At 39.7% G+C, this 17,875-nt stretch overlaps 1 protein-coding gene across 1 annotated transcript in view; it reads right to left on the bottom strand.

The window, feature by feature from the left end:
* The window catches only part of cyp4t8 (cytochrome P450, family 4, subfamily T, polypeptide 8), a 43,189-nt gene that overhangs the window by 11,116 nt on the left and 14,198 nt on the right, over positions 1 to 17,875 (bottom strand). The window contains exons 4-11 of the mRNA XM_069938463.1: positions 17,420 to 17,547; positions 14,687 to 14,811; positions 11,196 to 11,347; positions 10,741 to 10,847; positions 9,175 to 9,365; positions 7,399 to 7,532; positions 4,734 to 4,798; positions 1,357 to 1,439 (exon numbers count right to left, since the gene is read on the bottom strand). Of these exons, the coding sequence (XP_069794564.1) occupies positions 1,357 to 1,439; positions 4,734 to 4,798; positions 7,399 to 7,532; positions 9,175 to 9,365; positions 10,741 to 10,847; positions 11,196 to 11,347; positions 14,687 to 14,811; positions 17,420 to 17,547 (985 nt within the window). The remainder of the gene's footprint in view (positions 1 to 1,356; positions 1,440 to 4,733; positions 4,799 to 7,398; positions 7,533 to 9,174; positions 9,366 to 10,740; positions 10,848 to 11,195; positions 11,348 to 14,686; positions 14,812 to 17,419; positions 17,548 to 17,875) is intronic.

Here is a 17,875-nt window from a genome sequence, read left to right as displayed (position 1 = left end):
GCCACAAAAGGAGGTAATAATGTCTCAACATATTGACTATGTCTAAATCAGTCCTGATCAAAATAATCAATTATAATATGTTTACCAACTCACTCACTCACTTTGCAGGTGAACAGTGACCTGACTTTATCCCAGTGAAATTCCCAGCATTCAGGACTTCCTGGACCTTTTAAATTCCCAGGAATTTGCCCTCCTCAGCAACTTGGGAGGGGGTCCCATCCCAACCCCCCCCCATCCAATAATGCATTACCCACTCACAAGAGTAAGAGTAAGTTCACCCCCCCCCGTCCGTCCATCCATCCGTCGCTCACCCACCCGCTCGCTAGCTCCATTCCCCCCACCATTCCCCCCCCCCATGCCCCCCACCCACTCGCTAGCTTCCTCCCCCCTGGCAGCCCTCCTTGGCACCCTCAGTGCCCCCTCCCAGTGCTTTGGCAATTCACGATGGCAGCACAATGCTGGATGAATGGCGAACTTTTATTATCATATATTAAAAATGTAATATACATGACATAACCTTTGTCCGTTGTCAGGCACATAAAGAGTTGCCATGAGCATTGCCTGGCACCCCTTACAGTACAAGAGGAAGAGAAGAGAGTCCCCTCAGAGACACAGAGTGTCCATGGATTTTCCTCCAGCACTCCCACAGTCTTTGTAGCTGTACAGACCACTGATCGATTCTTCGGCATCGTGAGTACCAGATCCAAACCAATGCGATCAGGAACCCCTCAGTGCTTGAGGCCTTTTGGGAGCCTTTCTTGCCCTCAGCACCCTCTCAAATCCCAGTAACGATACTGGTTCCCATGAGCCAGTCTCCAGTAGCAGCCTGTGCGGGTCCTTTGAAAGCAAGTCACCATCAGCCTATGTGGGACCTTCAGCTGCTGAGCCCCTTGCTGGTCTGCTGTCATGGTCACCATTCCATCGGGTCATTTCTTATGCTTCTCCTTCTTAAAGGTGGGGTGTTCTCCTCACTTTGTTGCCCTTGTGCTGGACTGCAACTCCCCTGCAATCTAAAACCCCTCATTGTATGCTGCCCAGCATATGTGCCACCATCTTGGTCACCTATGTGGTTGGACGCTCCTTATCAGGCCTCCTTTACAGAGCTTCTTTATCAGGACCGGGCAGGAGGGCCCTGAAAAACAGCTCTGTGCCCCGTCTCCCTGCTTTCCTGGGTCCACACGAGTAGCAGCACCATGTTTTTTCTTTCATGATTCTTTAAATTCATTTAGCATTTTCACAGGAATGTTACAGTTGATCCAGTGAATTAAAATGCACGGATTCTGTTCATTTGCTCTTACCAAAATTCATATTAATGTCAAATGAAACATCAGTTTAATAGTCAGACTTTTTTCCTACCTTGGTCCAACAGAGAAAGGTATGAAGGCATGATGGTGCCGGTGTTCTGAATTTTCTGTGGTAAATCTCAAAGGGTCAAACTCCTGATACATGGAAAGCAATAGTATACGTTACCACCCCAAAATGGTCAGAAATATATTGTTCATATCTGATCAGAAATTCACACAATCACTGTCCATTGCAATCTCAGTAAGCTTGATATAGAAAAGATTCAAAACAATATACAAGAGTGCTGCAGGAACTCAGCAGGTCATCAATGTTTTAGGTCTCAGTCCTTCATGGGGATTCTTTATAAAGGGCTGAGACACAAAACTCCAAATGCCGGTTGCTTTCCTACTGCATAACCTGCTGAGTTTCTCCTGCATTTCTGTGTTTTGTTCTGGTTCTCCAGTACCTGCAGTCTCCTGGTTTTCCTGCAGAAACAATTTGTTTCGGCAAAAACACAAATATTTGTCAAGATTGTTATTTAAAATTGCTAGAATATTTGATTTTAGATCAGTGGTTTACAAACTGCTCCCCCCGCCCTTAACTCACATACCACTTTAAGCAATCTATATTAAATAAGGGATTGCTTAAAGTAAGTGGGAAGGGAAGGTTGAGAACCACTGCTCGAGACTCAATTGTTGCTGAAATATTTTGCTTGAGAAAAATTGTCATGGGCCCATTTCTTTTTGAGTTATGAATCCATGTACAGAATGAGTCAATGAGGTATGATTAAAATAGTGGTTTGCAAACTTTTTCTTTCTACTCACATACCAACTAAAGTAATCACTTATTAATCACAGAGCACTTACTGTCTAAGGATTGCTTAAGGTGGAATTTATGGGAACTTTCCCTCAAATGAAGCGTCCAAATATTTGCTAAATGACTAGATGCAAACATTTCTCTCACAACTGAGGCTAATTTTATATTCTATTTATATAAATCACATCTGGGTCAATATTTTTATTTTCATAATGGATTCTATCTATTAAATACAACTGTAACACAGTGAAATGCATCTCACATTATCTCTCTTTGTAGGACAATCCTTCATAGTAACCATGCTTAAATAAATCAATCCAAAGTGGCAGATATTTGTCATTCACGTGAGTACGACTGTGAGAATGACCTTCAGCAGCCACAATGTTAGTTGTTGAAATGTAGAATTTCATTGAAAGTTATAGAACTTCTGTTAGACCTTTGAATTGTTGAGACCAAAATAAAATCATGTGTATGATTACATTCATTCAGGAATAAATATTACGGTAGTAAAAACTTGAGATATTATTCCACAGAGCATAGTTTGGGTGGTTTACCAAAGTTGTCCCAATTAATAAATGGAAATTACTAGTAATAAATACGTAAAGAACAATTCTATATAAGTATTGGAATATCTTGTCTACCAATAAATTTTTTAATTACAAAAACTTAAATGTCTGACAAAAATTTCCTAATCATGATTTTTAATTGGTAACTTTATGATTGTTAAACACTGATTGCAAAGAAAAACTCAACCCCCCCAGGAATAAAAGAAGAAACATGTCGATGAAGAGATATTGGATTTCTTGAAGTAAAATACCAATGGACAACAAAGATTTTTTTTCCTGAACATTTTATGAATTTTGGGCTGTGATCATAAAACTCGCCTTAAAAAATGTTGTTATCACATTCCGTTTTATCGATATGACCTATTTTAGTGACTTCCTGACATTTTAAATTAACTTCAAGCATACAACACCATCAAGTGCAACATGTCATGGAAAATTCATTTTCCACATTTGCACTTGGACGTCTTCCCTGCTGATCCTGGTGCAGTCAGTGACAAACGTGGTGAAAGTTTTCATCAGGACATTACAACCATGGAAAAGTGGTAACAGAGCAACTGGAATCCATCAATGCTGGCCGACTATTGTTGGACATTGACAGGAGCGGCATCAAATGCAGAGTACAAATGGAAATCAGCAGCCAAACATTTTTAGGTCAGTTGAACTAACCGCAATCTGTCAGCGTCATTATGCAATTAAACAGGCTAAACCCAATAAAAGTTAATTGAATGTTTGTCCAACTTCCTACGTGAAACACCAAATCTGAAATTATCTTTGTGTTCAGCTTGAAGTTGTCTATATAATCCCTTTTTTTTTAGGAAGCAGACCTTTTTCAAAGAAAGCTATCCAGTGTAATTGGTGGCTATGTGTAATTTCTCCAGAAATTTCACTGACCAGTTGGTGGAGAATCTTTCTCTCCCTTCAAATTGCAACATGCTGATTAAAAACAAGTTGACTGAGATATCATTAGTGAATCCTTCCTTGCTATTGCTGGCAATTTCCTGTCAGGTGCAGGCATAGGAGATGACAGAGCAAATTTAAATCTTTTCCTGGATGAAGGCCTCAGGCCTGAAACATAGGCAATATATCTTTGTCTCCTATAGATGCTGAGTTACTCCAGCATTTTGGTGTTTTTACAGCAAATTTAACACACATCCTTCTCACATAATGGCTTCCTTTTAGTATTCAGGTAGAGAGCTAGATATGAAAACATAACAGCAAGCTACATTCTTAACATATAAATATAAGTAATTAAAGCAGATGTAGACCATTTCAGCAATGTCAAGTCCTATTTGCTACTGAGAGAGATCAAGGATGATCTGATCTTTCTTGTCAAACCCCACTTTTCTGCCCAAGATATTTAACCTTTTATGGACCTATTGCCTGATCCCTGTGCCTCTCCTCTGGTTACATTTGTAATGTGAAAATTATCCATTTATCCAGCCTCAAGCCTTTGCACTCTTGCAGAATCATCTTTTATGTGGCACTTTTCCAAATACATTTTGAAACTCTAAACAAGGTGCATTCAGTCTTGTTGTCTACTTTGCAAGTTATATCCACAAAGAATTTTGGTGTACATAATTTCATTTTCATAAAATGTTTTGATTTTGCTTAATCATATTACGTTGCACTAAGTGTTTTTTTTTTAGTATCATCTTAATATATTTTTGCATTTTTTTGACATCTAGTGTTTGGCCTAAATGGTCTGTCATTATATATTTTTCTTTTACTTCTTTCTTGAACAATAATATTTTCCCATCCATAGAAATAAGGATTTTTCAGAATATAGGGAATAATATACATTTTCTTTAAAATCCTAATTAAATGAAATCTTATAAAATGTGAAACTTCAAGCAGACGTTTCAAAATCACAACTTTTCTGAACAGCTGAATTACACTGTCACCATTTAATAACAGCTAAATAACAGTTAAATGAATGGAACTATCAGAAGGAAAAAAAACATTTAGGAACTTGGTTAATGACACACTGGTTCAGAATTTGGCAGTAATAGACCACTGGCATGACTTTAATTTAATAATTTTGTTACTAGACATAGAAAAGCAAATTACCTCAGGTTTTTCCCAGAACATTGGATTCCTGTGGAGACTGTAGATACTTAATGCAACCAGACAACCTGTGAAAATAGAAGTACACCACCTCAGTCCCACTTATAAATCTGTGCATGTAAACTTGTTCCTCTTGTTAGAATCTTCAAGTACAACTTTTATTTCCTGACCAGAACCCAGCTAAGTAGTCTATCTCAAGTGTCTACTAAAAATACTTATGAAGCATTCTTGAAAGCTGTGCAAATGCCTTTCAATATCTCCTTGAGGGATCAGTTCCTGATTTCTAATTGATGACTTCCCAATCTCTCAAGACATTGGAGCTGGTGATTTGACCACACTGAACATAGGAAAACAAGAGTCTCTAAAATAATGTTCAGAGATGTATTGACACACCTAACTTAAATTTCATTTTCTTAAAGAGCTTTAAACATATATGTACATCTGTGTTAAGGTGATCCTATCAATTCCTTGGTCCAACATTTTTTGCATCTACTTAATGACATATAGGCAGCCAATTTTTGATTAATCCACAAATCCCCTTATTAACCATTCTCTCTCCCCTAATATTTTAATCCAAATCATTCATACACACTCTAAAAAGCAAACAACCTAGATTGTGTAGTTCACCTGATAATCCATCACAAAAGGACTTTGATTCTTGACACTCTTCATTTGGATCCCAGGTACTTTAATCTTTTGGGCTAACTACCTTGCAGAAATTTGCCAAGCTTTGCTGAAATCCATATAAGCCATATAAAGTGTATTGAGAGCATCAAAAATTCATTCAGACACAACCTTCCAATCCAACAGTCCTTGATTGTCTGAAGTGAAAAATGAAAGTTTGCAGACACTGTGATTGTAGTAAAAACACACCAAAATGCTGGAGGAACTCAGCTGGTTTTTTCCATGTCCATAAAAAGCAGATATTTGCTTTTTGCCGATGTTTTGGGCTTGAGTCCTTCTTCAAGGAATAAGCAGAATGGGCCAGAAGCAGGAAAGAAAATATCAGAATTTATATGATGCTGGCTGGGGGAGGAATCCAGACCAACCAAAGGTGTTAATTGGATATGACAAGGGACAAGATAAGAATTTATCATGTTTGTTCAAAAGGAGATAGGGAGAGAGGGAAGAAATGAAGAGGGTGGGGTTTAACAAAAGCCTTTACTCCATCATTTCCCACCCAATCCCCTGTACGGATTCTATTCCATTCTCTCAATTGCTCCATCTCCATTGCATCTGCACCCAGGATGAGGACTTCCATGCCAGATTATCAGAGCTATCTTCAAAAAGCGTAGCTTTCCCTCTACCATCATCATATCGGTGCTTACCTGCATATCCTTCATTACCCACACATCTGCCCTGGCCCTTCTGCCCCCATGTTCAACAAGGACAGGATTCCTCTTGTCCTTACCTACAACCCCACCAGTCTTCACATCCAGTACCACCATTTCCACCACCTGCTACATGATCCAACCACTAGACAAATATTCCCCTCTCCACCTTCCGCAGGGACCGCTCCCTCTGTGACTCCCTTGTCCACTCCTCCCTCCCCACCAATCACCCCTTGGCACCTAACCCTGTGACAGCAGGTCCACACCTCCTCCCTAAACCGTCCTTCCAAGTGAAGCAACATTTCACTGTGAATTTCTAGAGGTCATCTACTGCATCCGGTGCTCCCGTTGTGGTCGCCTCTACATCTGCGAGACTGGACACAGACTGAGAGATCGCTTTGTTGAGCACCTCGACTCTGTCAGCCACAATAGCGGGGATCTCCCAGAGGCTACCCATTTCAATTCCCCATTCCATTTACTTGCTATCATGTCTGTCCATGGTCTCATGTGCTGCCAGACTGACACCACCCGCAAATTGGAGGAGCAACATCTCACCTTCTGACTGGGCATCCTCCAACCGGATAGCCTTAATATTGACTTCTCTGGTTTTTGTTAACCCTTCCCCATCTCCCTCTGTGTTTCCTTTCACACAAACATGATAAATTCTTACCTTGTCCCTTATCATATCTTAATGAACACCTTTTGTTGGTCTGGATTCCTCCTCCTGCCACATTGCAGCACTGTCTGATTTCTGAGATTTCCTGCTTCTGGCTCTTTCTGCTTATTCCTTGAAGAAGGGCTCAGGCCCAAAACATTGACAATATATTTTTGCATTTTATAGATGCTGAAAAGACCAGCTTAGTTTCTCCATTTTCTCATTATGTTTTTACTTGATTGATTTAAGCTTTTCCAAATTAAATGTTATGTTTTCCCTCAGAATTGAGTCAACAAGTGTGCCACTTAATCAAGATCATCAAATTGTAAAATCCCTATGAAATTCGAGTCTACAAGAAAAAGATTCTATGTATATTTGTTTGAAATCTTGCATATTCTGGTGACTGTATTGATAATGTTCACACTCACTTTGGGCAGTCTCACCACAGCTGTTGTGAAGAATCCAAACTCTCAATTGAAAGGATTCACTGACTTCTTCCATAATTTTCATTAAAAAAACATTATAATGACTTTTATAGGGCCAGAAATCAACAACACTTCACCGATGTGCATGGTGTCATCTCGTCCAGAAAAACAATTGCTCGCAAATATAATGTAGACAATGGATCCACAAAAAGTAATTCAGTGTTTTCTTTCAATCTAAAAAATATGAAATGCAAGACCTGCAGGAACTTGCTTTCCATCAGGGAATACAAGTGGCTTGGTCAGTTTCCTGGACAGTCCTGGTAGAGGGGGGAAAAGCCGTAGAGACTCCTTTAGACACATCGTGGTGTATGGCATTGTACTTAGGAATTCCCTGCAAATGCAAAATAAAAACAGAATTCTTAACAGAAATTAATGATAATTTACTGAGATGCGGCACCAATCAATAATAAACAAAGATAATCTGTTTGCTTCTAAATATTAAAAAGCCTTAAGTTGGTCTACATTGGGAGGTCAGTGTTATTGGTGAGCAGATGATGGATAAAATAGTAAACCCAGCAGGAACTCACTTAAACAATATTGGCAGAGTGAAAGAAGTTTGCAAGAGTTAGCTGCAGAGTATCATCAAGCAGTTTCTCTTTAGTTTCCCATTCAGAGCCAGCTCTTCAGCGCTTGACGTCCTGTTTTGCGGAAACTGCCAAAATGTTTGGCCTGGAAGTCAGCCTGAAGAAAACGGAGGTCCTCCATCAGCCAGCTCCGCACCATGACTACCAGCCCCCCCACATCTCCATCGGGCACACAACACTCAAAACCGTCAACCAGTTTACCTATCTCGGCTGCACCATTTCATCAGATGCAAGGATCGACAACGAGATAGACAACAGACTCGCCAAGGCAAATAGTGCCTTTGGAAGACTACACAAAAGAGTCTGGAAAAACAACCAACTGAAAAACCTCACAAAGATAAGCGTATACAGAGTCGTTGTCATATCCACACTCCTGTTCGGCTACGAATCATGGGTCCTCTACCGGCAACACCTACGGCTCCTAGAACGCTTCCACCAGCGTTGTCTCCGCTCCATCCTCAACATTCATTGGAGCGCCTTCATCCCTAACATCGAAGTACTCGAGATGGCAGAGGCCAACAGCATCGAGTCCACGCTGCTGAAGTTCCAGCTGTGCTGGGTGGGTCACATCTCCAGAATGGAGGACCATCGCCTTCCCAAGATCGTGTTATATGGCGAGCTCTCCACTGGCCACCGTGACAGAGGTGCACCAAAGAAGAGGTACAAGGACTGCCTAAAGAAATCTCTTGGTGCCTGCTACATTGACCACCGCCAGTGGGCTGATATCGCCTCAAACCATGCATCTTGGCGCCTCACAGTTCGGCGGGCAGCAACCTCCTTTGAAGAAGACCGCAGAGCCCACCTCACTGACAAAAGACAAAGGAGGAAAAACCCAACACCCAACCCCAACCAACCAATTTTCCCCTGCAACCGCTGCAACCGTGTCTGCCTGTCCCGCATCGGACTTGTCAGCCACAAACGAGCCTGCAGCTGACGTGGACATTTACCCCCTCCATAAATCTTCATCCGCGAAGCCAAGCCAAAGAAGAAAGAAAGGTTGTGAAGTCTGCATCAGGTTCTTGACCTGCAGTTGATCTTCCTGACCCATAATTGTTCACCTTAAGGAGTTGTAATTCTTGCATAGTTACCTCTGATTCCTCTTTCTGAGCTTCTAGTCTTATTATTTTATATATTCTGGTCTTATATTGCAGTAAGAGCAACTGCTATTTTTTCTAGATGCAAAATCATTGAATATTAGAAAACATTTTACTTCACCCTTCCCCTTGGCATTGGTATCTGTTCCCTTTCTTTGCTTCAATGTTATTGTTTGAAGACATTTTCTCTTTGTTGTGCCAATTAGAATTAAAAGATTGAACAAATTTTCATGCTAAGAATGTTTACTTATTGCATCTTGTAAATTTAGGTCTAAAAAAATATTTAAAAACCTACCACTTAAATTCATCATGTCCATCTAGAAGCTTCTGGACTTCTTCCCGACACTTTTGCTGATGTTCTGGATGTTGGGCCAGACAGTACATGAGCCAGGAGATCCCACTTGCTGTAGTGTCATGACCTTCAAACATGAAGGTATCAACCTCTGCACGCAAGTCTTCATCTGATAATCCAACTCCATTTTCATCCTAAATTAAAAAGAAAGTTACATCTTCCCATATACTTACCTTCACTGGTAAAAAAAGGGAAATAAATCATTTATAATCAATAGAAAAATGATTAAAATGAAACAAATTATTAATCATGTTGCAACTCTACAAATCTCTGCTGGAGACCACATTTAGGGTTTTGAGTTCCATTCTAGTCACCTCATTACAGGAAGGATGTGGAAGTTATAAAGAGGGTGCAGAGGAGATTTACCAAGATGTTACCTGGATTGGAAATTAAGTCTTATGAGGCAAGGTTAGCAGAGCTGGGACTTTTTACTTTGGAGTGTAGAAGGATGAGAGGAGACTTAATAGAGGTCTACAAGATTATGAGAGGCATAGATAGGGTGGGCAGCAGCATCTGTTTCCCAGGGCATGAACAGCAAACACCAGAGGACATGTATACAAAGTGAAGGGAGGGAAATTTAGGGGAGACATCAGAGATAAGTTTTTTTTTATGCAGAGAGTTTGTGGGTGCCTGGAATGCCTTGCCAGGGATGAAGTCTGAAACATTAGGGGCATTTATAGGACTCTTAGACAGGCACATGGATGAAAGAAAAATAGAGGGTTATGGGGCAGGATGGGTTTAGTACATTTTTAAACAAATATATGGATCACCACAACATCGAGGAGTGAAGGGCCAGTACTATGCTGTAGTGTTCTATGTTCTATATTCATTCTGTCCTTTCTAATACATTTTTGGAAAAATGCAATGAATTGTGAAGTCAAAAATTTGAGCCTTTTAAAGATCCACTTTAATATCCACTATGTTTCATGGACTGTGGAGGCAGGGATTTTACTCATCAAACACTAATCTTGTAATACGTTTCAGAAGGCAATAGTGAGTTGCATGAGGTGTTGGGTTTTGTGGAAATTAAGAATACCCCCATTGAAAAGATTACAGAAGTAAGCTGTGGAACTGGCATCGAAGAGAAAAAATGAGAGCAAATGGCAACTTAGCTCAACTGGGGGTAACTATTGTCTAATTTGTGGTATGTTAACAATAGCTCTTCAAATCAAAGACCTCAAGAGTCACACATGGAAGAAAGAAAGATATTGAGTGAGACACAAATATTCAGCCATGTCAATGTGACCAATCTTCAGTCATCAGTGAATCAACACATGAGGGGGGGAAAAGGTGGTAGAAGCACTGAATGGCAGAGTAACACTCCGACCTCTATCTGTTTTCTTTCCATTATACCTGGACACAAATCTGAGCATCTTCTAAATTGAAAAGCTGCAGAAATAATTCCTCACATTGCACCACAGTGATTTTTGAGAATGACATGATAATCACCTTGATTTAGTAGAGTGGAAAAAACAAGGATTCATAATCATAATTACCATGTGTACCAACCTTTGAACATAGAAGAATATCCAAGAAGTCACAATGTTTCTTTTCTTGGATTCTTTCCAGTTCTTTCTCATTTTTCAGTGCTTCCTTCCTTTGGTTTATCACTTTGTCTGGTTAAAAAAATAATTTTGATAAATGTGTTCCTGTTGAGAGTTGGACAGGCAGCATAATTCTTGGTGGATCATGAGAGCAATGGAGAAAGAGAAGCCAATGTGAGGAATCATTGGTCTAAACATGTGGCACTCTGCATGAGCTAAAGCTCCCGAGTGTTTAGGGGTCTAGACCAATGCAAATAAGGCAACTAGTGCACATGCCTCAGAATCTAATGCAAATTCCAGGTCAATAGTCTAAAATGTATTTTGCGAGAAAAAGAGGTAAATGATCTTCAATTTCCATTTTGCCATTTCCTTTAATTAATATAGAACTGTTAGTCAGTCATGGAGGCAACTACTGCTTACCAGTGTGTTCATGTGCTAGTTTGCAGGCTTTCCGAAACCGGTATCCATGAGGGGTGAAGTAGTAGATGAGGTCATAATGGTGATGAAAGGTTTTAAATCGGTGACTGGCAAGGAAACCAAGTTCATACACAGCCTGGATGTATGAGTTATGGCTATAAAATAAAGACAACATTTGATTCAAAATAAACATTAAATGTCATTAGATTAATAGAATTACATTCAATATTATTTTTGGAACAATATCCAATCCTTGTTATTGCTAAAATAGCATGTAAATTCACTTATTGTTAGTTATGTTCAGTTGGTAGAACTGGTATTTTTAAATTGATCTTTTATTTTTCTATTATTATTACAACTTGCTTCCATCACTGGCTTCCTCCCATGCCCATTTTCCAGGTAGTCACATATAACTTCTGTCTTTCTTACTGCCTCACATCCAAAGTGCCTTTTTTCTCATTCCATGCTGTGTATCTGTTTAATTTAATTTAACAGCCACTACCACATCATTTCCAGAAACCTAGCCTTAAGTCACTGCTCTGAACTGTAGCCTTCTCTTCGACAATTACTGCAGACTTAACCCTCAGCTTTGGAATATGCTGCTTTCCTCCCTTGCATTTCCAGGGAAGCTGATGGAGGCAGGTACTTTCACAACATTAAAAAAGTATTTGAACAAGCACTTAATCCAAAATATAGAATGCAATATATATATATATATATATATATATAGGTACTTCACAGTTGACAAGGGTAAGTTGAGCTGTGTATATCAAAGCAGCTATGGACAAGTGTGTCCCCATCAAATTGTTCAGAGTTTTCCCCAACCAGAAGCCCTAGATGAAAAATAAAATCTGGAACCTGCTGAAAGACAGATCACAGGTATTTAAGTCAGGAGTTCCAAAATACCAAACAAGGTGCAGATACAATTTATGGAAAGCCATCTTCTGGGTGAAGAGGAGATTCTGGATGAGAATGGAAACAATGAAGGATACCAGACAGCTGTGGAAGGGCCTAAATGACATAACCTGCTACAAAACCAAATCTGGTGCAATAGGAGACACCAAAGCTTCACTCCCATATGAGCTCAATACCTTCTATGCCCGATTTGACTACTAGAACAAGGAAGAACCACTGCACACCCCCATGTCCCCTGATGGTCCTCTACCATCAGTATCAGAGGATGACATACAGGATGCCCTCAGGAGAGTGAATCCAAGGAAAGCAACTGGTCCAGACGGAGTACCCAGCTAAGTACTGAAAACCTGTGCTACCCAACTGTTCAATGTTTTCATGGATATCTTCAAAATATTCCTCTGGCAGGGTGTGGTACACACCTATTTCAAAAAGGCCTCAATTGTACTTGTGCCCAAGAAGAGTGTGGTAACCTGCCTAAATGACTGCTGACCAGCTGCACTCACATCAACAGTGATGAAGTGTCTTGAGAGGCTGGTGTTGACATATATCAGTTCGTGTCTGAGTGACGACATGGATCCATTCCACTTTGCCTACCATAGCAACAGGTCAACGACAGATGCCATCTCACTGGCTCTACACAAAACACTGGAACACCTGAACAGAAAACTGCATACATCAGGATGCTCTTTAATGACTACAGTCCAGCATTCAACACCATGGTTCCCTCAAAACAGATCAGCAAACTTCAAGACCTGGGGTTCAATATCCCACTGTATAATTGGATCTTGGATTTCCTCACCTCCAGATCACAATCAGTGAGGATTAGTATGAATATCTTCTTCACAATCTCCAGCAGTACTGGAACATGAAAGGACTGTGTACTGAGCCCTTTGTTGTACTTGCTTTACACCTTGGACTGTATGACTCTGGATAGCAATTACACCATTTACAAATAGTGGGCTGTATAAAAAGAGGCGATGAATGGTGTACTAACAACAACTTCTCACCCAATGTCACCCAGATCAATGAGCTGATTGTAGACTTTAGGAAGGTAAGTCGGCACAGTTGGTACCATACGTTGGTGTAGTGATTATTGCAAAATCTTTATAGCGTCAGCAATCAGGACCAGGGTTTGAATCCTGTGCTGTCTATAAGGAGATGGTATGTTCTCCCCCTATCTGTGTGGGTTTTCTCCAGGGGCTCCTGTTTACTCCCACCATTCAAAATGTATCAGGGGTGTAGGTTAATTGGGTGTTAGTTGGGCAGCACAGACTCATGGGCTGAATTGGCCTGTTACCATGCTGTATGTCTAAATAAAATGTCTAAATAATTTTTTTTAAAAATCAGTGATCATTGGGGGATCAGAGGTGGAGAGGGTGAGCAAATTTAAATTCCTGGGAGTCACTATCTTAGAGCATCTGTTGTGGACCCAACATACTAATGACATCATGAAGAAAGTATGCCATTGCTTCTACTTTCTCAGAAGGTTGTGGAGGTTTGGTATGATATCAGAAGCCTTGGAAAACTTCTACAGATGTTTAGTGAAAAATGTGCCGATCAGATGCATTATGCCCTAGTGTTGGGGCACTAATGATCTGAGTGGAAATCCCTGCAAAAGGTAGTGGATGTAGCCCATACATCACAGGCAAAACTCTCCCCACCATAAGAAAATCTATGTAGGACGCTGCCATTGGAGAGCAGCAGCAATCATCAAGGATTCACACCACACAGAGCAAGCTCTGTTCTCACTGTTGCTATCAGGAAAGAGCATAGGTGTCACAGGACTCATACCAGCAGGTTCAGAAACAGATGCTAACCCTCCACCATCAGGCTCCTAGACAACAGACTCAATCAGGGACTTGCGTAAGGAATTTTTCTTTGCACATTATTAATTACTGAATATTTTTTCTGTACTTGCACAGAAATATTTCTCTTTTGTATACATATCTTTTTCTTGAGTACAGTTTACACAACTGATTAGTAGAAATTCTTCCTGACCCACAGGAAAAAGAGTCTCAGGGTTGTATGTGATGTCATGTCAGTGCTCTGACAATAAATTTGAATTTTGAAGGGCCTGTTTTTATGCTGTGCAAGTGAACAGAATTTTGAAGGGCCTGTTTTTATGCTGTGCAAGTGAACAGAATAAATGGTTGAATGTGTGTGTGTGTGTGTGTGTGTGTGTGTGTGTGTGTGTGTGTGTGTGTGTGTGTGTGTGTGTGTGTGTGTGTGTGTGTGTGTGTGTGTGTGTGTGTGTGTGTGTGTGAGAGAGAGAGAGAGAGAAAGAGAAATAACTTAAAAAGTTAATTACAGTCAAACAGATTTCTATCTTTGCTGTTTTTTAAAATATTTATTGTGTATAATCAATTCCCTTGACAAAATGGTAAGGAGGATTGAGATATACAATATACTCATGATCAGAAAATATAGTTCATACTAATTACTAGACAAGAACAAGGATAACAAATAATTGGACATTGAGAGATAGAGTCAGACTCACAGAGAGTGAAGCTCCTGATTTATTTAAATATTTAACAAGAGAAACCATTAATAATAAAAATTATGCATAAAAATATTCTAACCTTTCAATTTGACAATTGCTGTGATAACTGAAGGCACATTTTAGAATACTGTCCAATGTCATAAGGCTCAGATGATGGTAGAGCTCCACTGATTTTTCATTTGTGCTGAGCAGTGCCCATTTATCCTGTGGAAAGAAGTATGTCATTCATAGCCCAGTTCATTTATGGCTTGGTGCTCAGCTGCAGAGCTGAAAAGAATATTGGAATACAGCTTTGTCTGGGAGGGAAAATCTCAGGCTAAGGAAAAGGTAATCACTCTGAATTTTAGCCTTTATTACTATTCATGCATTCGCTCAAAATCCAACATGACTCTCAAATACACGTCAATGAATTCAGACAAACTCACTAATGCCTTCCATAATAATTACCAGGGTCAACTTATTTAAACATAAAATTATCTATTAAACATCCCATGTCAAACAAAATTATATGCTTGTAGATTAGGAGTGAAGACTTTCAGTATCAATGTAGGGAGAAAATATCCATATTCTGAGAGATTAAGAGACAAATAACAATTATGTGGAATACAGAATTCACAGTTGGGAGGTTGCACAGGATGCATCAGGTTCCCTGTTTCAAGAAATTTGTCCTTTGGAGGTCTGACATGAAAGGCCAAAGGTCATTTCAAAATGAAATAAAATAAAATTGAGTGAGACCAATTTCTGTATCCTCCACAAGAAATTAAAAGCATCTCAAATAATGCAGCATTGGCACCACAGATCTTCAGAGAAGCACTACACATAACTACAGTAATCTAATCAGAAAATTCAAGGCCATAAGTTGGCTGTTTCCTGTTTTAATGAGAATCAGAAGGAGAAAACTAGCTTCTAATTATTTCATGCCCTACACATGTTAAAGGAATCATTAACTCAGAATTTAACTGTCTCCCTGTATGCAGAAATGTAAATTCTGTTGCGATGAGGTACAGCAGTCTCATAGAGATTGAGCCCTTACTTGTTGGACTTCATTCACCTCTTGTCACAACTGATCTTGGCTAGCAAGGTGCATTTTTGAACTTTTAAAGAACCTGCCCAAAGTGCAGCAAGAGAAACAGTATTTTCTTGCCTGAGGACACACCAAGGTTGATGATACTGCAAAAATATCAAATTTACAGGGTTGTTACGAGCCGAGAGGACCCCAAAACCCCAGCAGTAATAGATATTCACCAAGATAAATGGTTACTTAAACAAAAGTTGCTTTTAATTATCTTTAAACATGAAAACATTTTCAAACCTTATCTTATCAATATTAACTTAACTAACCTAACGGAACCCCCTTCTAATTCTAAGCACACATGCATGTAATATGTGTGTGAGTTTAGAAAAGTTCTTTGATTCACAGTCCAATCTCACTTCTCATTCCTCCAAGTTTACTGGTTGCAGGCAATTCTTATACTGTGCACAGAATTTAACATGTATAAAGTTCACCAGGCTTTGGTGCTTGAAAGGTAAATGGTTACCGGTCAAGATGGTTCTTGTCGGTTTTCAGAGAGAGATTTGTTGTTCACTGGACACCCACAACTGATTCCTTGTAACCAACCACTTCAGTGTCTTGCCGAAGAAACTTGCCCCATCAGGGTTCTCCAGATGATAACCTCTTTCTTTCAGGTCACCATAGAGTTCCTTTTTGTTTGTCTTATTTCAAGTGAAACATTAGGCAGCCAGTCCTCTCCTCTTGCATGAACCACTAGGGCTTTGACCAGGCTGAACTAAGCACTCACAACCCGTCTTCCAAATGGGGTTTTCCACAAGCTTGCCAGCTTGTCGTGTTCCAGTCCCAGCTGCTGCTGCTGAATGTAAAGCTGCAGAACTGAATTTTCTTTTTTTCTCTCTCTATTTTACTCTCTATGCTTGCAAAGCAACATGACCCTCTTAGAAAAGCAATTTCAACTCCAGGAAGCCTGCGGCTCTGATGAGTTCTTTCATCTGTTGCCTTTTGTCAACAACAATCCATTAGTGAAGCCTCTTGGGCACTCTCCAAAGCTTTTGCAAAGGCTCTTGGCACCAGACTGTCTAACATGAGCAGAGCTCCAGTATTTTAAATGAGATCTGTTTTGAAGTGTTTGTATGTGAACTGCACTAAAAAAACCTGCCCCAATTTATCTCCCAAACACTTATCTATAATCTGTTACAGGGTGCTTATCTCTGTGATGATAAAATTTTAAATGTTGTTAATTTTTTAATTACAGAAGATTTCTGATGGAGTTTTCAGCAAATCTACTGCAGAGAATGAAAAACAAATGATGCAAGAAGAAAGAAAATCACTCTTTTAGACAATGTTGATGATGATTGCGAAGAAGAGAATAATGTTCAAGCGATCAATAAGTCCTTGGACTTAAATTGTATCTTATTTTCATCCATTGCAAATTCCTCCACATAACCTGCCTGGTCTCTTGCTAATTCACTTCCTTGCACCACAGTAGTCACTTTATTTAGGAATTTGCTGTTAGTGGGGATGTTTATTTAAATAATTTGAAGGAAATGGAAGAATGGAGAATAGAGGATGTACAAGTTATGAGTCAAGTGGGAGAATCTACCAGGAAATTCAGTTTATGGGTGTTTGGTGCCAAGTCTCTGGGAAATGGCTCAAATATACTTCATAAAAGATTCAGGAAAACAAATAAAGAAGTAGAGACTGGGGTGGTTATAGCACTCCCAAGTATAAAATCCCAAAATTCACTTCAATATCAAGTGTTGCTCCCTTTCCAGAAGATGACAACTGAAATGCACGTACCAGCATTATTCTGGTGGACTCTGCGATTTCCTGAACATATGACTTCAAAATATCGTAGTGGAATCCAGGTGTCAAAAGTCGCCGGTGACGATACCACTTCTGACCACTGCTGATTAGCAAACCATCACCTGAAATTCATAGAATATAGCATGATGCACTCTTTTAAACTCTCAGTGAAATTAAAAGGCTTTTGCTCTTGTATCTATTTGGATGGTGGAACAGTTATGGAGCCATCTCAATGATATAAAATGTGGAAGTAGTACTGAGAAAATAGGAAGATCCAGAGATTTAATCCCTAATTAGATAACTTCAGCTCAGACAATTTAGTGAGCCAAGGAGGGGAAATGGAAAATTAATCAGGGGGCTACCTCTGCTTACTATGTATTGTTCTTAAAAAAAATGCATCGGTTAAGGCAAGTGTAGCTTCAAGCTGGACTGTGACCCTCTCCCGATCTA

This window comes from Narcine bancroftii, chromosome 5, assembly GCF_036971445.1.
Source record: "Narcine bancroftii isolate sNarBan1 chromosome 5, sNarBan1.hap1, whole genome shotgun sequence".
NCBI classification, from domain to species: domain Eukaryota; kingdom Metazoa; phylum Chordata; class Chondrichthyes; order Torpediniformes; family Narcinidae; genus Narcine; species Narcine bancroftii.
The sequence above is the reverse complement of the archived record's forward strand: the minus strand, read 5'-3'. Positions and strand labels throughout refer to the sequence as shown.